Source organism: Triturus cristatus, chromosome 5_2 (assembly GCF_964204655.1).
Source record: "Triturus cristatus chromosome 5_2, aTriCri1.1, whole genome shotgun sequence".
Classification (NCBI taxonomy): domain Eukaryota; kingdom Metazoa; phylum Chordata; class Amphibia; order Caudata; family Salamandridae; genus Triturus; species Triturus cristatus.
In genome coordinates this window covers 540,797,835-540,820,914 of record NC_140588.1, presented here as the reverse complement: position 1 = coordinate 540,820,914, position 23,080 = coordinate 540,797,835, and the positions used below count along the sequence as shown (strand labels likewise).

General features: G+C 43.8%; 1 protein-coding gene across 2 annotated transcripts in view; it reads right to left on the bottom strand.

Annotated features, from left to right (window-relative positions):
• LOC146823273 (biliverdin reductase A-like) overlaps nucleotides 1-23,080 on the bottom strand; it is a 245,864-nt gene that overhangs the window by 20,771 nt on the left and 202,013 nt on the right. For both annotated transcript variants that reach the window (XM_085607623.1, XM_085607624.1), the window contains exon 6: nucleotides 1,694-1,865. In XM_085607623.1, the coding sequence (XP_085463749.1) occupies nucleotides 1,694-1,865 (172 nt within the window). The remainder of the gene's footprint in view (nucleotides 1-1,693; nucleotides 1,866-23,080) is intronic.

Genomic DNA, 23,080 nt, shown 5'->3' with positions numbered 1-23,080 from the left:
CGTGTGGCGAAGGAGATGTTCCCTTCTCTTGCCTAATTCCTAGGCTTATTTAAACTGTTACTGATTTTATGTGTCACCATTTTTACAATTATTTTACCTTTCACTGTCTTATTGTTCTAATGAATTGCTTATGAACTCATGTAATCTTTATTGTACATACTTTTTAGCAATTGTAATATTTATTTTTTTAAATATGTATGTTTGTAAGGATTGATTATCTTTTATGGTCTACGACCGAAATAAAGATTACTTTGATTGATTGATTGAAATTAAGTAACTTTGTGCTTTTTTGTCAGAAGGGAGGGAGTTGAAGCTGTCAAGGTTCATGTCAGGTAGGTAGGCTACAATGAGAGGCCAGTTGGTAGTATTGGAGAACAAGAAGGACTCTTTCTTTGTTGAATTACGTTTTGGTGGGTGCTTGACATCCAATTCTGAACTTGTTCAAGGCAGGTTTTAATTTTCCCAGAGTCCTCAACTGACATTTTGATGTAGTGCATTAGTGGATCATTATGTTGCTTGATCATTAATTTAGTGGTTCCTGATGTTGCTATCAGTAGGTAAAAAACAAAGGAGTTCCATGAATTGATTGAACATGATGAGGAAAGGGTAAACTGTCTGCAGACTCTGCCAGCAACAGTTTCTGGTAATCGGAGATTCCCACAGGAATGAGGTAGTGACAGTTGGTGTAGTATGAGGCGAATCCTTGCAGGACTGTGCCAGCAAAACCCATGAGTGTTCCTATGGTATTGATCAAGGCTTGGTGGCTAACTGTTTCGAATGCAGCACAGAGGTCAAGCAGGGTGAAGTGTGTTAATTGAAGGGCTAAAGTTAAACAAGTTGTGTAAATAAACATAATGTATCTCCGGTTGGAGCGGTTTATCCCTTAGGTGAGAAGTTAGAGTGTCTATGTGTGAAGAGAAAGTATTCAGTGAGAAAGGGTTCTAATGAGAGAAACCTTTACTTACCAGCTTGTTAGCATTATCTTTGTTACTATTTGAGTTGCTGCCTTTTTTTCTATTCTTCTATTCTTCATTTTCCTTGTCTGGTAGATGTGTTTATGTATGTGGTGGTACTTGTGATGTGCAAACCAAGCTTGGCAGAGGCACTGATATTTAGGCTTGAATATCCATATAAACTTTCTGAGGCACACGCTTGTCCTACCATTGGGGAGTTTGGGTAAATCCCTGGACAGTGGTTACTTGTACTTTGCCTGTAGGTTAGGGAAGATGATTAGGTGTAATATTCTTAGTGGTATACACTGCTGGACCTGCACAGAAGCTATGTTATGTAATTCATGCTTACCATGAAATTGTGCACAACCTAATTACAGAGGTAACAAATTAATGAACGGAATCTCAAAAACATAGCAATCTTTATAATAGTACTTGCACAAAACTGCTTCAAAGCCACATGTGCAGTTAAAATAAAAGTTATTTTCTTTTATTTGTTGATGGCTCAACCAAATGGGAAGTGACCAGGTAGTAATGGGTACTCTACTCATATCTGATCATATGTATATATTGAGTGATAAATACCTGTTAGTGTAATTCATGCCCCTTTTAATATGTTTTAATTTTCACATAGATGTCCATATTTTGTTGTGTTGGGTTGTGTAGTTGGAGTCAAACATCCCTTATAACACATCACCACTCAATATGTCTTTCACTTCCAAAATGTGTTGTCAGTAGGTTACCTGTTATGCAAGGTCAGAAAATGTGCAGTCAGTTTAGAGTAGTTCTCCTCTTTGTTTTGCTCCATCGTGGCTGAGGTGACAGTGAGATCTCCAAACAGGTCAATCAACCACGTGAGACGGGCAATTCCACTAAAAGAGAGAAAGCCGGAACGCTGTTCATCCAGGGATCCACCTGAAGGATAAAACATATTTCAAACTCAGGAGCAATATTATATGTATGTGACAAAACACAGTTGAGCATATATGAAGAACGTAAATAACCATAGTTGGTCAAGAAATAATATGGAAATGACATGCAAGTTGTGTTCATATTAGAGATCTTTGGCCCATTAACATCCATTCATGTTATCACGAAGTTACTGCAAATGATTGCATCTCATTTTATTTGCTGATTCGTTTTTTGGTGTAAGGATGACTCAAAAGCAAATCCCTGTACAACATAATAAAAATATGCTAAGTAATCGCAAAACAAATATAATTCTAAGTGGAATAGCATTCACCAAATACAAATCAAAGATTGTGGAAATTATAGGTGCCATCCATTCTGCTGTTAATGGGTTAATTCACTTTGGCACTCACCGGTAATGATGAGGCACAGCTCGTGAATATTAACCAGACCCTTCATCTTTTGTTTACATGGAAACTTTAGACGGTTCACCTTTCAGTAAAATCTACAGGGCATCCCTTCCTGGAATCGAGCTGCTAGCAGAAAGCCAACACACTGGCTGTCTTGAGTTCAGTCCCACCTCACACTTGTGTGAAATACTTTGAATGGTGGTGTTTGTTTTAGGTGTAGGCGCCAAAAGGAAAATTCACATATTTTTATGTCCTGAACTAAGTAAATGACGGTGCTACAAGGTGAGAAGTACCACCCTTCTTCCCAGAATCTTGGGCCTAGACCCAGTCCAAAACAGATAGCAGTCCTTAGCACACGTACTGTTTATAAATGCTTATAAGTATTGGGTGTTTTCACAAAACAATTTCAAACACATTAACAAAAGAATGAGTTAGTCTTTTTTTCTCTTCTTGGTCGTTGTTTATTAGTTTCTATTCTTCTCAGTGGTTCCAGTCAGCCAACACGTGTTTCGTCGCAACAAGGGAATGTAGTCCCGCGACTTTTTCAAGGCTGTGTTCACAGAGAGAATAAAAAGGAACTAATGTATGTCCTGAATATATGCGAATTAAGCATTGACAATAAAACACCAGAAAGGTGGAGACTGAACCAAAGAAAAGTGAATGTCAAGCCAATATTCAAATTCACAATACAACCTTAAGGAAATGTCGATTTTGGCGTAACAGTATAGCTGAAAAGCTAGATGAAACAACTATGACCCTAATCACGATGGAGAGAGTTATAAAAAGTGCATTCAGTGCAAAAGATCGGACCCTCATTGATTCCTTTGTCTAGTAACACAAAGGAAGGACCGTTGAATAAATCGAAAAGAAGCAAAGAAAAGGAGTGAGGTGGATATAACCGGTATTTCAGAAACTTTAGGCCAAGTGCATGAACGGACTTGTAAAGTGGTGCAAACCTTGTGCTTTACAAAGGTGTAATGTTTGTGAAGCCGAGCGTAACAAGTATAAACCATATCTACCTCTTTCCGGCTTGAATAATGTGTCTAGAAACAGTTAATTAAAAACCACAAATTAGAAATAAGTAGAAAAAGGAACGATATCGTTAAAAGAACTTAGAAAGTATTAGATTAATAATAAAGAATTACAAGACCTACTTATAAGGCGGTGATAATTCCAAACCGTCAATGGTTTCTGGTGTGGTGGCGTCACTTAGCAGCAATATGAATCTGCTATCTATTCTTAAACGGTTTCCCTCTCAGTACTGTAAATAAAATGGAGTCCGAAGTTAGGCCATATCCCATTTAAAGTGGATCACGTAAAACCAAAATAGCAGTTCTAGGCACGTAAAGTAATTAATGACTAGGAAAAAATAAAATTAAAGTGGGTGTACCCAAAACAACATACGCTTCGGGAACAGTGAAATAATGTCTATGTCAATTGTGGGGAAGTAAAATATTACTAGGACCCACACAGCTCTGTATAATCCCCATAATAGGTAAATAACCTAAGAGGGTCGAGTCTTAAGGACCCTTCAAGTATTCTAACTCAATTCCCCAAGTGCCGGTTATAGTAAGGGAAATGAGTGTACTACCGTAAACAAGCGGTCCAGTTTGCGCAGTCTGATCTAAACTAACGTAAGTCTTACATGTAAAAACCCTTGTAGCAAAACTTACAACCTACAGGTAATAGAAAACTAATTAGAATGACTACAACAGTTTCCACCCCTCGTGCAGACTAATTCACATACGAACGGTGTACAGAATGACGGGGTAAGCCGAACTACGAACCGTTCGTATTCCTAACCTAAGCATCCAAATGTGCTTACCTTATTTGACTGATAGATACTACGAACGTGACGCCAACTTCGATTTGTCAACTCCCGAGTACGTGTATGCTTGTGAAATCCTTTCGGAATTTAACGTTAATGAAACGTGATCTCGTATTCCCGTTTGTTCAAAGGTCCCGTGTCAAATCACATTGAGTGAATAAAGGAAGAACTAGAGTGTGTGTCTAATACGGCGGCCATTTTGAGACAGGAAAATATGTCCCAAAGTTAATAGAAACTTAAGTGTGTTTGAGGTGATATTAAAAAGAGTAATTGTTGTTGTGATTCGTGAAAGTTGGCAAAAAATATTTTGGAGCCAACTATTCTCTCCATCTATTAGACTCAGTACATTTAGCGTCATTATCAACTTCATTGTTAACGGAAAATGCTTGTTATTAACCCCTTCAGTGCCCGCCCCTTTCCCCGCCCTGTGCCGGCCGTTGTATTAGCGGGCGGGGTCTATGACGAGCTGGACTCGTCATGGGCACAGCGCCACCGCGGCCCATGACGAGTCCAGCTCGTCATATGGCACTGAAGGGGTTAAATAAACATTGTTTACAGATTAGTAAATAAATAACATTGCCATATGATAACGAACATAGGTGTAATTTGAACTGAGAGCGTGTAAGCAAAGGTTGCTCAATAGAAAAAACACTCATAACCAACTTGTTCATAACGAAACCACATTACTGTATGTTATATGTGTTCATGGAGTCAGATTAAACTCCACAAGGTTATTAAAAGTAGTAATGTACCTCAAAATATTATTGCTGGGTGTTTCTGTCTGATTGAATATAATAAGTTAGAAACGTTGAATATCATCCTACATGATAGAATTCCCTATGATAGCCACATGCCGGATTATTTGCCTAGAAAGTAGTGTAGGACATGGTCAATATTAAGACCCTGTTCTACACTATGCAATTTCAAAATCCAAAGGGCTTCTTTTTGTCTCAAAGTGAGTTCCCTGTTCGGGACATGTTCAATTCCGTAGAATTTGAAAGTACGATTAAGTGACTGGGCAGAGCAGATAGACATGTGTGCTGCAAGAGGGTATCTCATGTCACCCTGCTTGATCGCCCTTGTATGTTCATGTTGTGCTCTTACATGAAGACACTGGTAGCCATGATGTAGGTTTCTAAATCTTCTTTATTGGTTCCAGTTCCAGGTAACATCAGACTAGGTTTAGCCATGTACTATCACCTGCACCAGTCCCTACTTAGGCCCTTGTTACAGCCTCTATGTCAGCCCATGTAACAGCCCCACCAGGAGCAGCCTGCCTAGCTGCTCAGCCCATCTCCAACTGTCATCACTCACCCACACAGGCACCCAGGCATTCCATTCATCACAGTCACACCAACATTCCATTACCATCTCTCACTCTGGCTGAGCAGCTAGGAAGACCTAGGCTAATTACAATTAAGTAAAACTCAGGATATAACAGTTCACCTATGCGTTCATGTAATGGTCTGATTGTGCTGTCAATGTATTGTAGTTTGCACTTGCACTCAATTATGTATACCACGAATTTCGTAAGGCAATTAATGTTAGTATGGATTTTGAATCTTCTGCCTCTTGGCCCTACGAAATCGTTTTTTCGGTCATCTGCCCATTTGCAGGAACTACAATGACCACATGTGTAGAAGCCCTCTGAGTGTTTATTCAGCCAATTTGTCTTGGTTATCGGTTGTGGGTAACTTGGGCTGAGTAGATTCCTCGATGAGACCCCTCTCCTGAATGTGATGTTCGGTTTCTCCGAGATGAACTCCCTGAGTGTATTGTCTGCCGTGAGTAGGTGGCAATGCCTGTTAAGACTTTTCCTCAGGATTCCCGGCCAGTTGTTGTAGCCGGTAATTATTCTGATTTTCTGATTTGAATCCCTGGTTTTAGGTTTCTCTTTTAAGGTGTCTATCTGTGTGACATAGACATTATTTCACTGTTCCCGAAGCGTATGTTGTTTTGGGTACACCCACTTTAATTTTATTTATTCCTAGTCATTAATTACTTTACGTGCCTAGAACTGCTATTTTGGTTTTACGTGATCCACTTTAAATAGGATATGGCCTAACTTCGGACTCCATTTTATTTACAGTACTGAGAGGGAAACCGTTTAAGAATAGATAGCAGATTCATATTGCTGCTAAGTGATGCCACCACACCAGAAACCATTGACGGTTTGGAATTATCACCGCCTTATAAGTAGGTCTCGTAATTCTTTATTATTAATCTAATACTTTCTAAGTTCTTTTAACGATATCGTTCCTTTTTCTACTTATTTCTAATTTGTGGTTTTTAATTAACTGTTTCTAGACACATTAATCAAGCCGGAAAGAGGTAGATATGGTTTATACTTGTTACGCTCGGCTTCACAAACATTACACCTTTGTAAAGCACAAGGTTTGCACCACTTTACGAGTCCATTCATGCACTTGGCCTAATGTTTCTGAAATACTGGTTATATCCACCTCACTCCTTTTCTTTGCTTCTTTTAGATTTATTCAACGGTCCTTCCTTTGTGTTACTACACAAAGGAATCAATGAGGGTCCGATCTTTTGCACTGAATCCACCTCACACTTGGGTCCGTTTTTATGAGCAATCCAAGGAGCTTCACAGATTCGGGGGTTGGGATAACAGGAGGCAACTCAGAGGTGCTGTATGCTTTATATTAACCCCTCATTTTTGGGCATGCACCTCCCTGTGTAGCTAGGTAATGAAATCCCTGCCATTAGGAGAAGGGTTTGGCTTTATACATCAAGAGAATAAGACCATCTCTTTCTCCCCGGTTGTAGGTAGGGCCAGATTATTAGTAGCATGACATATTAACTTACCATTACCACTGTCCATAACATGAAAATAGATACAGTGTGATCTCTTTGCATGGGTGTTGTAGTTTGTAGGCGTGGTTTGAAGTGCTCCTTTTTATAGTTATAAGTATTGTGATGGTATATACATTACATTTGAACCCCTCACTATTTCTCCCCAAACGAATGTGTGTACAAAACTTGACTTTCTAAAACCGAGCTACTTTTACAATTAGCTGGAAAGTTTTATGTCGATTTGTTAAATGGCATCACAGTTATAAGCGAAGCAAAAATCACTTTTTCTATAGAAAATATGACCTAACCATAACTATAGTTGTTATTGTCTATATACATCTTGTCTAAAAAAACAAAAGTTTAAACATGGTTAAAGTTGGTTAATATGTTAACACTGGTTTCACCATACATTAAAAAAAACATTAAAAAAGTAATGACATTTTTAAGTTAAGGTGCCACCTTCACCTCGTGTCCCATCTCTTTAATATTATGCCAACCTTATCTGCCGTCCTTTTTATTACTTAAGAAAGCTTGAAATTAGATGTGCTTAAGTGACTGATTATGTTGTGTGATAAGGTAACTGAGTTCTTAGTGTAACAGTGAAATCATTGTTAAATGGTGTCTGTGTGGGTACATGAGGAGTGTTGGAATACTATAGTGGGTCTGTGGGTGTATGATATTTGTTGTGAGTATGTATCATCATGGGTATTTGGATGTACACATGCCGATGTGTGGCCTAAGATGGTGTCTTTGTTGGTGTCTGATGATTGTTACGTGGGCATTTAATAGTGGTTTGGCAGATATTGGGGACCTTCTTTATAAGCCTTGCAACACTTTTGTGCCGCAGTTGTGTCACTTTTTGTGACGCACTGGTGGCGTAAAAAATGAGGCATGTTGTGCCCTATCTACAAAGTGATGCATCTAGGCAGATGCGTCACTTTGTAAACCCCTGCGCCACATTATACTTCCAACAGGTATAATATATGCAGGGTGGGCGTTAACCCGCCAATAGCCTTGTAGAAGTGGCGCATTGAAATCTATAGGATTTCATTGCGCTACTTCTAGGAAGCTACTGCGTCAATATCTTACGCCTGCTCATAGCAGGCGTAAGACTGACACAGGCCCTTTCACAAGGGGTTTGCACCATGTGAAAGGACATATTGCTGGAGTTGCATCTGTTTTCAGACATCTTAGCAATGTGCCACTTTTGTGCCTACAGATATTTCAGAAATACTGACGTATCAGTAACTGCAGTGAAAACTGTTGCATCACTGTTTACATGCAGCGATGCAACAGTTTTCATAAAGGAGGCCCTGAATGTATACTGGTGGTTATGCAGAAATATAAGAGTGGGTGTGTGATGACATATGAGAGATGTGACATTGAGTGGAGTGGATTGCCACATGGGGATGTGTGTGCCGTCCCATTATGGTGGGTGAATGAATGTATGAAGATTGAAGTATTTGAATGTGATGATGATTTTGTTAATGTATGATGTTGATTGTGTGGGATTATATAGGATGGTGTGTGTGTGCTTGGTATTTTCTGTTTGAAATGTGTGTGATATTGTAAACAACTGAATGCTGGTGGTTGGAGTTTTAGGAAATGTCATGCTTTTTTCTATATTTCTATATGAATTATGCGACCCTATGATGGTGGGTGAGTTTGACATATGATGATGGGTGAGTGTTAGAATGGGTGTTTGTGTGGATGTAGGATGGTTGATGTGGGGATATATGATGTTGCTTAGGTTGACATATAATGGTGGATTGTAGCCATATGATAATGGTTGTGTTGATATATGAAGGTGGGTGTGTTGTCATATGATGGTTGTTGTGTGGCGGTATGGTGGGGATATTTTGCATAAACCAAAAGGTAGGAGGAACTTAAGATGGTGCATTTAATTGTGTATGATGGTGGATATTTTGATGCATGATGTTCAGTGTGTGGGTGTATTTTTATGTATGATGGCAGGTGTGTTCCCATCCCCAGCATTCTTTCCTAGTGTCCCTTGCTTCATTATATACTTTTCTTGTACTTGCATCCCCTATGTGTGGCAATGTTCCCCTTGCGGGCCCTTTGTGCCACCATGCCCCAACCCTGCTGGCTCTGTCTACACCCACACCTTTACAACATCTGTGTTTGCCCTACCCTTGAGGCAAGAGAAGTGCAGAAAAAGAAAGAAATGTGCACTAAGAAGCAACAGAAATGTAAGAGAGGCACAGAAGGAAGCAAGAGTGGCTTGGACACCATTAGTACCAATTTAACAACCACATTTAGCAATAAATTCTAGGTTTGCAAAGGGCCTTCTACCATGCTGTAACACTTGTCGCTGCATTTTTGGTAACGTTTGAGCCATTTGAGCTACAAACAAGTCTTTTTTTGTTTAAACCTGCAGATTAGGGAGCAGATGATGGATTATGTGGCTAATGTAGGAAAATGTATAATCGTGCGAAAGTTGGTGCAGTCAATGAGTCGCATAATTCCGGTGGCCCTGCTCATACCTCTGACTAGGTCCACAAGTGCTCCTCAGTGATTCCTTCTTTTTTTTGTCTCACTGAGTTCACAGTTGAGCTTCTATGGAAATGAGGAAGACTAAACCTGAGGTTACAACTAAACAACAAAGACTACCATGCCACATAATTACTCTCCATAACACATAATCCCAGTCTACATAATTCCTACACACTAAATACCACATGCTTTCTATCCACATTATTTCGCTGCACAACTTCCCTCATAGTTCCACTACACACAACGTACATCCACTCCACTCCAAAAAAAAAAATAGCAAAAAACTTTTACATTTACAAGACCAATAGCTCTAACTCTTGGGAATGTGAAACCTACTGCATTGCAAACACTTCTTTAATTAGTAGACGCGTTTGCAGAGTGGTGGAGAAATATTGCTGGGCCTCCGACCAGCGCTCAGGAATTCCGCTGCATAGGACTTACAGGAGGTACCAGGAGGGCTGCTTGGCCCTCAAAGTCCCTCAGGGGTAAAGTGTACTTCATCCCCCATCGTGTAGTCTGCTGGAAACGCATTTGCAGAGTGGTGGACAAAGGGGGGCATGGCCTCTGAAGACGTTTTAGCAATCCCACTGTGTGGGACTTACTGGAGGTAACAGGAGGAGTTGTTGGCCCCCAAGGACAACTTTGGAGAACAACTACCTCTCCTATTACCTCATGTAAGACCCACACAGCAGGATTGCTAAGTTCATAGAAGCCACGCCCCCTTTGCCCACCACTCTGCAAACGCGCTCCCTGGCTCACTCTTGGATGGGATTGAAGGCCCTTTCACTGCTGGGGGCCTTTAGGGGCCAACTAGCCTACCTCTTACCTCCAGTAAGCCCCAAACAGTGGTATTGCTGAGAGGTGGACACAAGCCATGCCCCCTTTCTCCACCACTCTGGAAACGCGCCTCCTGGTGGGCTCTCGGTTGGGGGATGAAGTCCTCTTTCCTCCTGAGTTTCCCTGGGGGCCAACTAGCCCTTCAGTTACCTCCAGTAAGCCCCATGCAGCTGGATTGCTGAGAGAGTTCCAAGGCCATGCCCCCTTTTTACACCACTCAGCAGTGCACCACTCTGGTGCACTGCTGCTCGGGGGATGAAGTCCACTTTAGTCCTGAGGTCCTCAGGACACAAGAGGACCTCATCGCCCCACTAGCAATGTGCCAAGAGGTGCGTTTGCAGAGTGGTGTAATAAAGGGCATGGCCTTGGACCACCTCTCAGCAATCCCACTGTGTGGGGCTTACTGGAGGCACCTGGTGGGCTAGTTGGTCCCTAAGGACCAATAAGATGCTTTGGGACTTCGTCCCCCAACCCAAAACGCACCAGGAGGTGCATTTTCAGAGTGGTGCAGGGAGGGGGGGTGCCTCTGGCGAGATGCCAGCATCTGTTTTCTTTTTCGTTTTTTAGGAGGGGGGCTGTGTGACCCCCCTTCTCTTAAAATGGTTGGGCCCTGGGGACCCCATCCCCCAGGGCCTGAGCATTAAAAAAAATGGGGAGAGGGCCGCGTGGCACTCCATGGCCACTTCTGGCCCGGGGACCCCATCCCCCGGGGCCTAGCCTGGTTTTTTACATTTTTTGCCGGGAGGGGGTCCACGTGGCTCCCCTCCCCTGGGCCACCTCTGGCCCCGGGGACCTCATCCCCCGGGGCCTGGCCAGCCTGGAAATTTTTGTGGAGGTGGCCACCCTTCTAAGGCCAATTATGGCCCCAGGGACCCCATCCCCCAGGGCCGGCCTTCTGTTTACAAAAAAAAAAATTAAAGGGGCACTTCTGGCTCCGGGGCAAGCCCTCAGCGTTGGGGAACGTGGAGGGAGCCCCAATGCCCCCACCGTCCCAGCCAACTTCCCGCCTCCTGCGGGAGCCGGCATTGCTTTTGGGCAAGAGGAGCTGCTGACATGCAGCTCCCCTTGCCCAAAAGCTATTTTGCTTTGCTTCTTGGAAGCGAGAGCAGGTTTCCTGCTCTTAACCTGCTCTTGCTTCCAAGAAGCAAAGCAAAGTTTGATATGACAGGGCGGGTGCTGTGATCTCCCCTGCCATAGCAAACAGCAATGTCCCAGGGGTGGGCACCCCGGGACATTGCAGGAGACGGCCCTGGGGGATGGTGGTCCCCAGGGCCATAAAGTGCTCCAGGAGGGGGGCCGTGTGGTCCCCCTCCCAACGAGTACAAACCTCTGGGGAGGTGGTGTTCCTTGGGGCCCGGGGGTCTGCAACGGACCCCCACCAGTAATTAAAGTGTGCCCCGGGGACATGGTGGTCCCCGGGGAAGTGTGGGGAGGGGCAGGAGTCCCGGGAAGGTGGCAGTCCCGGGGCTTCGGGGGCCCATGAGGCCTCCCTGCCCTTGAATAAAATGTGTGCCCCGGGGAGGTGGTGGTTCCCGGGGCTGTAGGGACCCCTGCGGGCCCCTGCTGATTAACTGGGCTTTGCCCCTGGGACCTGGCCCACTCGGGAGATTATAGAAAATGAAGTGTGGGAGACCGCGCTTCGTTTTTTATTTTTTTTATTTTCCTACCCAGCTCAAAATCGGCCGATTTATGTTTAATGCTTTTTTGGGGCCCCGGGGGGTCCTTGTGGGACCAGCAAGTGGATCCACGGATCTCAAAAAACATTAAAAATTTATAATAATGAACACACAATTCACAATTTGTCTTAACAATTTATGCTTACAGCCCACTTATATTCCCCCCATGGTGTTAGGGAATCTCTATCTTGACCCCTTCGTGAACATTACAGCCAAAACTTCCCCCCAGGGACTGTTTCCTGTTAAAAGAAAAAGCGGCTGCAATTTCTCAGTCAGGTTGCGACCAGCCAATCAGAATCTTTTCTGTGGTTTTGTGGAGCCAGGGATCGACCTGCGGTGGATTCCTGAATATCTATATTTCATTACCTTAACTATCTCAGAAACTACTGAATGGATTTACACCAAATCACGAAAGCGTGATCTGCATAACAAATTCTACATTTCTGCCGAATTTGGTGTAATACAGTTCAAAAGATCGGGCTATAGGCTAGTTCAAAGGTCCTATGTAAATTAACATGGGGAAAATGCATTTTATGACCCCCTTTTTCTCACATCACTCCAAAACTTTCAACGCAGCAGCTGAATGGACTGAAGCCTTTCACACTTTTTACAGTGAAGTCTTTAAGCATAGGATTGGCAAGTACCATTCTCACCAAGCTAAACAATGTCAAAAGCCGTTTAACATTCAAGGCACAGTATTACAGCTTTGCATTGGTAAAATACCATTGAAAAAAACTGAAACAAATAAAAGCAACCTAATATGTTTCACTCTTATTAGAGCTCATGAGATAGGTATGGCTTTGTCCAGACTGAAGGGATCAACAAATATCAGTCAATGCAAATCCCTTTCAAACTTAGAGTGCCACATAACATAACACATAACAAAAGGAAGAATGGAACCACACAAGTTGGGTAGCATTTGTATTGAGGCAAGTGGCGAAACACTTATAGGAATTTTGAGAATTGCTGCAGGTTCCGAAAGGTTACGTCACAGAAATGCAGGGTTCAGGACATTTTGGGTAAGAAGTGGTTGTGGATCCTTGTAAGGCACACCACCCTGGACTCCCCTGGGTGTCTACTTTTCAGAGGTGTGCTTCTTTGGCATGTTTCTCTGGGTGCTTTTTGAGCTAGGGCCAACCAAGTTGCAAAAAAGGGCCAGTTTTGAGTAGAAACATTTGATCTGTAGGTGGTGTATTTGGGCCCCTTTTCTTTCACAGGAGTAAGGACCACCCACACAAATGAGGTGCCATTTTTACCGGGAGATATATGGGGACCCTGGGTGGTAGGAAATGTGTATCTCCTCACAGATTCCAACACTTTTCCTGGCAAAAATGCGTGATTATAGTCTACGTTTGAGGGTTTGCAAGAGTTTCTGGGTAAGTGTAGTTTTCAGAAAAGTTTAGGTAATGCACGTTTTCCTAGATAGCAGCTGAGCTAGGGCCCAAAATCTGAAGCTACCAACATAGTAAAAAATAAAACAACATGGATCCTGCTGGACTAAATGTGATGTCCCCAGGTTGAGTTTTAGGGTGTTTTTTGTGTCTGAGCCTTTAGCCTAGACTCACAATTTTTGTGCTGCTTTTATCTGGAGGTGTGTCAGAATGCTGAATAGTAGAACATTTATGATTACCAATTGAATTTCTTTGCATTTGTACCTTCCAAATGTAAGCCAGCATAAATGAAAATGCAAGCCGGCATGAAAGGAAGAAGGCATTTTGCCCAATGCCTCTGAATCACATGCTAATACGGGTACACACAATTTCAGTAGTGTACAAATAACCCCTGCCCCTACACCCGGGATTTCGTGAACATTTCAGAAAAACATAGGTTTACTTTATACCCATTTTATACTCTTCAAACTTTACTACATTAATTGCTCAATACTTGGTACACAATGGAAAACAATTCTAAGCTGCAGCTCAGCTGTTGGTACTGGGTACTTCGGGTACAAACCTTATATAGCCCTGCAATCAGAGGGGTCCAGCAGACATATCATTGTACTGCTTTTGTAAATCAGCCATGGTGACAAGAAATTACAAATTAAAACATTGTCACAAATGGCTGTTTTTTTATTCTATTTGTCAATATTTTTTATTTCAACATTTTCTTCTGCAAAACCTTGAGGGCTCTACACAAATGCCCCCTTGCTGAATTCAGAAATTGTCTACTTTATAGAAATGTATAGCTTTCCGTGCTCACCCATTGGTTTCACAGTTGTTTCCACCACACACTGGAAGTAGTTTGAAAGCCTACAAATTAGGAAAAATTAGCCACGTTTTAGAAAAATGTCAAAACTCTAGTAAATAAATCGATTTCTGATTCAGCTCTGTTTATTACTGAACGGTGGAAAGATCGTGATTTTAGCCCAACAAACCTCTTGTTGATGCCATTTTTAGGAAAAAGAGCAGACACTTTCTTTAGTTTTCCTATTTTTCCCCCCAAAAAAGCTATATTTTTGGTTTTTTCCGGGTCCCCTTAATGGGAATCCACAATCCTGGTACCTTTAGAATCCCTATGATGTTGGGAAAAAGGTGGAAAATTGGGCGTGTATACCTTATATAGAAAAAAAGGTACGGTGGTATAAGCACTGGGGTGGAAAAGCCTCAGCCTCTGAGGGGTTACATTTAGCAAGAGGGGGCGTCTCTCTGCTTATTGCAGAACATGTCCTACATTTATTCTATTCACACAGAGAACTGTAGGATTTTCTTTAGCTACTGAATCCAATATGTGCTTTGTTCTCTTACAATTTTGGTACTGCACAGTGGGGTATATACCATTTATTTTTAAAGGCTGTTTTTATCCGAAGTACTGTGCATGCAGTGATCACAGCAGGCTGCTTAAATTTTCAGAACAGTACATGTACAGTTCTCTGTTAGTGCAATTGGTTTCGTAGAAATGAAAAAAAGACCGAGTTGAGTCGAAGTTTCATAAGTACCACCCTTTTTCCCTATGCAACAAATAGTTGAACCAGTGTGCATTAATATTATAAGTGGCTCTGACTGAGAGCCTCTAATGTGAACATCAGATTCTAAATCTGGTTATCCACTGCTATGAATTAGCAACAGTGAGTAACAAAACCTGTTATCCATTCTTGTTACATCACAAAGTAATTCCAGGCCTCTCTGAGAGCCAGTCAGACAGCACAACTTATTGCTCTGATGGATGCCAGAGGGCACAGCTGTTGTAGGGGTGGATGTGGTATGGCACAGAGAGTGGTGGGTAGTTTCCAAGCTAGAGATAGACAAGCTGGCTTAAGGCAGCATACATACTTTACGTATTGACTATTGTATAGCACTCCCCACAAAATACGTTTTTTCTTTGTACTTGAAATGATGGGTGCTGTAACCCACTTCAGCCTGTCCTACTTTTAATCACTTAATAGGGAGAAACTCCTGGTGCACCAGTGGCAGTGTGGTGGACAGACCATCGAGCAAGAGTGGTGCTGTGTTCACCAGTGCAGCCAGTGAGTTCCCTACATCAACATGAGGCCAGGGAACTGTAAGCTTGCCACGGTGGAGCTCTGCTGATTTGCAGCCAACACCCAGATTGTCAAACCCTAAAATAAGCTGTATGTATTGTGTAATAGAGGGGACATGGACCCTAATGCAAGAAAGAAAAATGGGCCCCTTGACTGCTGGTTGACTAGTTAAATATTGCTATAATCAGGGTTCAGTGGGCCTCTCGGTCTACTGAGACCCAGTGCCACTGCCCCTGGTGCGCCATTGATAGCTATGGCTGTTTTTTTTTTGCATGGGTGCATGTGTGTCTGTTGATCCTTGTAAAAATAGATACCTGTAGGAGGGGCAGTGTATGTGCATACGTGGATGCTCTGTGCATGTCCATATGCAGCCTACCTCTGTGTTCATACACTATAAACAAAGTTTCAGCATTTGTTTTACATGTTCGCTAATTCTCTGTAGTTTTAATTGTTGGTGGTCTTGCTCCTTGTGAGGAAATAGGGTGATTTATATGGTGTCGTGTAACCATACCATGTAATACACTTACCTTTAGGACCCTTAGGTTTCGTCTGTCAAACCCTCAGCTCTACCCTGGGTAGGTGTGGCACTCAGCAGCAAGGCTTACTCAGAGGAACAAGTGTAAGGCATTCAAACAGCACCAAAACAATTTTTTTTAAAACGACAGGGCACTCAAGAAATCTGACACCAATATATAAAAATAGATTATGTTTTTAAAATAATTTAGTCACTAGAATGCAAAGATCCACGGAGGGTTCCAGAGATATAGATTTCACAAGCAATCATAAATTAAATCAATTTCACTCAACTGCCAACAAGCCTTTGCAAAGTCAACAAACTGGACACATATACTTTTTCAAAGAAAACTTAGGTAAGTGTCCATGCGAATGGTACCTTGGGACTCAGAGAGAAACCTTATATGCCCTGTGACCAGATGGTCCAGCAGACAAAACGTGCTGCTTTTGTAAATCGGCCATTCTGACAAGAAATTACAAATTAAATCATTGTCACAAATGGCTGTTTTTTTTCCTTTTAATTGTCAATATTTTTTATTTCAACAGTTAGTTTCTTTTGAAAAACTTTAAGGGATCTACATAAATGTCCACTTGCTGAATTCAGAATGCATTCTGCTTTTCAGATATGTATAGCTTCCGTGATCAGCCTTGGGTTTCACACCTGCTTCCACCACAAACTGGAAGAAGTTTGAAAACCTGCAAATTAGAAAAACTTAGCTACCTTTAAGAAAAATGCCCAAACTCTGGTAAATAAATAGACTTCTTGATTCAGCTCTGTTGATTCCTGAACGCTGGAAAGGTGGTGATTTTAACACAGCAAACGTTTTGTTGATGTTGTTTGTAGGAAAAAGAACAGACACTTTTTTGTGTTCCCCATTCTTCCCCCATACCCAAAATGTAGCTCTATTGTGGCTATATTCTTGGCCCCCTCATTAAGAACTAGGGTGACAGGCATCTCAGATTTGCCAGGATGGTCCCAATTTTTCACCAGTTGTCCTGTCAGATTTTGGGAAATTTAGCTCATGTCCCGGTTTTTAGAGAGGGTCGACTGAAAACGAGGGGAGGTTCTTTTTTGGGTTTTGCAAAGCAGGGATAGTTAGCAGTTGTTTCAAGAAAGCAATTTAATTAGCAGGCAAGCTAATGGGTTTAAAAATGGCATTTTATGTATATTCCTACTGCCTGCTCTGTAATTATCTGCTGAGTAGCGCTGTCATTCGGTGCGCTGGCTTGAAGTAAAATTGTAGTCCTTCTTCTATTTTTGTGAAATGTCCTGGTTTTTGTTTTTAAAATTCTGGTCACCCTATTAGGAACCCACACATCCTGGCACCGTTAGAATCCCTATGATGTTAGGAAAGAATTATGGAAATGTGGCATGAATGCCTTATGTAGAAACAAAGTTATGGAGGTGTAAGCAGAAAGTACCCCCAAAAATCCCCAAAAAGATGTCAGCACGGGGGTGGAAAAGCCTCAGCATATAAGGGTTAAATATAGCAAGAGGAGGTGTCTCTCTACTTATTGCAGAGCATTTCCTACATTTATTCTATTCACACAGAGAATTGTAGAAGTACTTGGGGTGACCATCTCCGGCAGGAAGCTAGTCAAAGGGACCAGCAAGGTCCTTGGAAAAAGTTATCGCCACAGAAGAAGCAGTCCTCCAGCAGTTACTGCCACTTTATCTGCATTGTAATGGATTCCTATGGAGTGGTTGTAGGGAGCCGGCTCTCTATATAGTGCACTAAAATGAAGTACACTGTGCAGTGAGTCCACTGAGATCCAGATAGGTATACAGACGCAAAAGTAGGTAATACTAACCCTCTATTTGTGGTAGTGTGGGCGAGCAGTTAGGCTTATCAGAGGGTAGTGCTAAGCATTTGTTGTACTCGCAGAGACAATAAATGAGACACACACAAGAAAAAATCCGAGTCCAATTTATAAACATAACACCGATTTTTATGTAATTTTTCCAGACTAAGACCTTCATTCTACAGTAAGTACTTTTAAGGATATGAATTTTCAAGGTTCACAAAATAAATTACGCAATTCCACACAATTGAAGTCAATAGGAAGAAATAAGAAAATGCATATAAAATCATACAGTTGGATTTCAAGGTTCACATTAGGATTTAAGTAAGTACCAAGCCCAGGCCAAAGTTCCACCAGCAGATTCTCAGGAGCATTCCAGATACGGCCAGGAGCAGGGTGCTGAGGTCTTTGGTAGCGGGTGCGCTACAAAAAAAGGGGGACACCTGAAAACAACATGCACAAGAGGACTTTAAGGTAACTACAAGGGGTCCCACTCAAGGGAGCAGGTTGCAAGGGCCTCAGGACCATGGGAGCACAGCTGGTTTATCAGTACCCAAGCCGGGCAGGCTGGGTGCAGAGAGGGAAGATCAACCGGGCAGTGCATGTCAAGATGTCCTCACAGTCAGGGGCAGGCAGCTTGGAGAGGTGATTCGAGGACAGCTGGGCCACTCACAAAGCGGGTCTCTAGGGTCTGGGTGTCGCTCAATAGGAGCTTGTTTCTTGGGCAGTTGGAGTCCGGATTGGACTCTTCGTCTCAGTGAATGCTGCAGCGGGTCCTGTACCCTGGGTATTGGTGCGGCACGGCTCTAGTAGACTCTGGTGGCTCTAAACTTGGAGAACAGACAGATTTGAGACTTCGGGCTGGTGTACTACTTTTCATTTGGTTGCTCCATCGGAGTAGCTGGGGAGCAAGTCGGGAAACCGGATTCTGTGGGTTCTATGCCTGCGGGCTGCAGGGGAGTGGCACCTCCACTCCAAGGGAATTCTTAGTGATTTGTAGCTTAGAGGAGCTCCGGGGTTCGTGGGGGCCTCACAGTTGGAGGACAAGATAGCAACAGGCAGGGTTTGGTGCCAGTTTTCTGCAGAAGGGATTCAGTCCTCGGGTCAGCAGCTCTTCTTTGTCTTTTTCTTTTTTGTGTTATTCAAATCGGAGTTCGGGGTGCAGGGATGTCACCTAAATACTAAATTTAGGGGCGTTAAAGTGAGTGACAGGAAGTAGCCAATGGGCTACCTACCTTTAGGGTGCCTACACCCTCTAAGTGACCACTTTCTGTGGGAAGGAGCACTACTCTGACCCTAATTGACTAATTCTCACTCAAACCCAGATGGATCAAAATAAAATGTGGGCTCTACATCACCTGCCCCACCTTAGGGGTGTGTTAGCTGAATGGGGACCCACATGCTAATTTAACACATTTTCCCACCTGTCCTTCCACCAAATGTGGAGCAGAAAAGGGGATTGGCATCCTCCTCTAGCTGGATCCACCTGGGTCGCATTTCAAAGGCGGCATCACCTTTGAAGCTTCCTGCCTTGAAAGGCCTTGCATGCCTGGAGGAGGTGTGAGGCAACTCTGCCCAGAGCAGGCTTTGCTCCTGGCCTCAGAGTGCTGGTCCTCACCCAATAAGGTCAGAACCATGTCTGGTGTTTGCAGGCTGGCTAAGACTAGTCAGAGGCCACACCAGTGATTGGTAGGTTTCAAGGGAACCTCCAAAGGGTCTACTGTGTGCATTTAATAATAAATCCAACACTGGATTCAGTGAGGATTTATTAAGATGAGATGTTTAGAACCAAAATGTTAAGCTACAGTGAAGTCGAAACGGAGCTAAGAAACTCGTAATGACTAGTATCCAGCCCATGTACCCTCTATGGCTTCCCTGTGCACGTACTATATCCAAGAATGGCACAGATATTGCAGGGTCATATCCGCTCATGCAGATATGTCCACACATGGGATCTAGTGCACCCTGCCTTAGGGCTAAAATGGCTGCAGTAGGGGTGACTTTCCTATTCCTCATGCAGTGAATGGGGGCATGGCACACACTGCTCGGTTTTCTCTGCACCAAGACACTCAGCCTGCAATGATAGCTTGCATGGTCTTAGTGAGAGGTCTCTGGGGTGGCACAATTGGTGCTGCAGCCCTAGTAGCATCTCTTTAGTCCCAATGCCAGGGTACCAGGGGGTACCATTTACTAGGGACTTACAGGGGTGGCTTAAGTTGTGCCACTCGTGGTACAGTTTTAGGAAAGCAATCTGGCACTGGGAACCTGGTTAGCAGGTACCCAGTGCACTTTCAATTCAAAATCGCATCATACACCAATCAAAAAGTGGGAGCTAACCATGTAAAAAGAGGCACTTTCCTACAGTGGTCCTGAAGCAAGGGATGAATGATGCTGAAGATGTTCCAAGGATGTTGTGGATGTGACTGGGATTTCCTGCAGGGACTCCTAGGTCCACAAAGGGGGTCCAGATTGCAGGGTCGACGTCCCACATAGTCCTCTCTGGTATAGCAGAAGTCCGGTTGCCACTCAAGTACAAGTCGCCCGTTTTTGCAGTCACAGGCCAATCCTTCCTGGGTTGAAAACTCGCCTTCTGAGGGTCTCATCAACTCTCAGACAGCATTCCCAGGCTCAAGAACCCAGATGCAACTCTGGTCCTTGATGCTGCATGGCAACGGTGGAGGTAGAGGTTTGAAGACTTTGGGCTACCAGCATGCCCCAGTAGGCTTCTTCAGCTGTTGTGTCCCTGTGCTGCCAATAGGAAACTAGTTCGCTGGCCCTCTGAGTCTCTTCACTTTTCTGTACTCTGGAGATGGTTTCTCATTGAGGGGGAGAGGCACAATCCCTTCCTTCGATAACCAGTAGGTGCAGTCCTCTTCGGTGCAGGCTCTCTTTTGCTGGTCCCTCGGTGCAACAGGACAGGCCTCCTTCGGTCCTTCTTCCAGTTGGAAAAGATCTGAGTTCTGGGTTCCCTATTTATCTTCAGCAAATGCCTTCATAGTAGAGTGCAGTTGGTAGCAGATAGGCTTCCAGGTTCCCTCCCTCCTGATGACCACCTCCTGGGAAGTCCCCTCTCTTGACACTCATAGTTCCTTAGCCCATCCCCCAGAGGTGTGGTTACCCAGGGTCTACATGTCCCTGGGAAAAACGGTTTGACAACTGGCTTCTCCTCTCCTATCTCCAGTGCCAACCTGTTTGCCTAACTCTCTCCTAATTGTTTCACATTTGCCCTATAGTAGCAGATTTTCTTTTGAGGTTTGCCTTTTGGGCTAACACCCATGTGGCTTCCTGAAGGAGGGAGGTAACATATCTCTCCCATGCAAGCCACTATTGTGTCCTTTCAGTGGAGTTGTTAGCACGTTTCTCCAGGAGGGCAGAAAGCTCTCTGCCAGACAAGCCCTGGTAATCAGTAAACAGGCAATGGAAATCGTGGACAACTAAAGTGGCAACTTTTAAAGTTGCCCGTTGCCCACCAATGACATTAAATTCGATTTAACTATTGAATTAGATTAAATGCACTGATTCACTTGTTACCAAACAGTACCAAACTTAGTAGCCCTGTTGTAAGTAGATTAGATAGCCCCCTGTAGGAAGCCGACTCTGTATACGGCATGCCACTTGGTGGTATACCATGCACAGAGTTCAGGAGTTCCCCAAAAGTGCACAGGGCTCAATGTAAAATCCAAAGAGCTCCATCAGTGGTAGTCTGGGTGAGAAGCCTTAGGCCTAACACAGAGGAGTGAAAGACATTTATTCTACAACCTTGATCAAGAATGGACAACTCAAAAAAGAGATCCACACCAATGTTGCAAAATAAGCTTGGTTTGTATTTTATTTTAAGACCAAGATCACAATAAGGCAAGTACGTTTTTAAATAAAAATATTATTCACTTTTAAAAGTCAACACTTAGAATATTTTCTGGACAGTCAGTAGTGGGTAAGGATCAGGTGAGTATTAAAACTGCACCACCAGATGCGGCAAGATACAGAGGTCAAAATCAGAGTTCGGCCCAATGCATTTCAAAGGATACTGGGGGTGCTCAGAGCCACACTGCTTGCAGGTAGGTAAATCGGTTGCATGGGCCAAGCTTTGGGGGTTAGCATAAGCACAGGGGGGGGGGGGAACAAACCAACACAAAGCATACACCACCAGTGGCACATGGGCGTCCTGGTGCAGTGTGCAAGATCAGCACCAGGCGCCCAATGCTTTTCAATGGAGTTTCTTCTTTTGACAAACAGGCTGCAGGTGTAGCACCGGAGAATTCAAGAGGGAGACCAACAACAGCAGAGGTAAGTAGAGATGTAAGGGGTCGCAGGGGTACTGTCGGTTCAGCTCACCAAGGCAGAGGGGCTTCGGGTGCAGGGGTGCCTTTCGACATCACAGTCTTCTCACCAGAGCCGGTCGCAGTCAGGAGGACCCTCTAGATTCAGGCTGCAGGCGTTGTCCTGGAGGTCAGGAGCTGTCAGTCAATGCTGGACTTGAGGTCAGGATTGCTGGGTAGACTTCGTTGGGCAGGTGGGCCACTCAGACGCATGCCGTGGGCGTCGGGTGCAGAGTGGGCAGGAGACGCAGATCTGCCTGGATCCGGGGTCCTTGGAGTAGATTTCTTCTGGACATGTCCGCTGTCCACGGGAGATTGGTGTCTTTTTTAAAGACAGCAGTCCTTCCAGGGTTTTCAGAGGCTGCTGGCTGCAAGACAGGTCACAGGTTCGTCAAAGCTGTAGACAGGCTGGTAGGGCTGGGGACAAGGCAGTCTTCATCTTTAGTCTTCTCTTCAAGGATGTCTTCTTTCTTCAGAGGTCGTTGCAGATCAAGTTTCTACGTCTTGGGGAGCCACCTAAACACTAAATGTAAGGGCATTTTAGGGGTGTAGCAGGTAGGGCAAACCGTACCTTACCTGGATTGAGTACACCGTCAATTATACCGCCCTGCTGTGGGAAGGGGTATAGACCTGGCCTTGATTGGAGGGGTTACCCCATCTTCATGATGCCAGGGACATAAAGAAGTGCCACGCTTCGCGTCCCCCACCTTAGGGGTAGAGTTGGCAATGGTGGGCACACCTTCTATTCTTCTAATTTTTCCCGCCTGTTTTCTTGCCAAAAGTGGGGGTGTAAACTGCTGGCTGCAATCTGCTGCTAGCAGCAGAGGCTCGGGGTCGCACTACAAAGGCGGCAGGCCTTTGAAGCTTCCCCTTTGAGCCCAGGGAATCCTGGGGGAGGAGGAGTGACACCTATGCTCAGGAGGTGCTTTGTTTCTGGTCCTAGAGAGCAGAGGTGCTCCACCCAGGGGTCTGTGTGTGGTAGGCTGCCAGTCAGTGCCAACACCAGTGTCGGTAGGCTTTCAGGGGCAC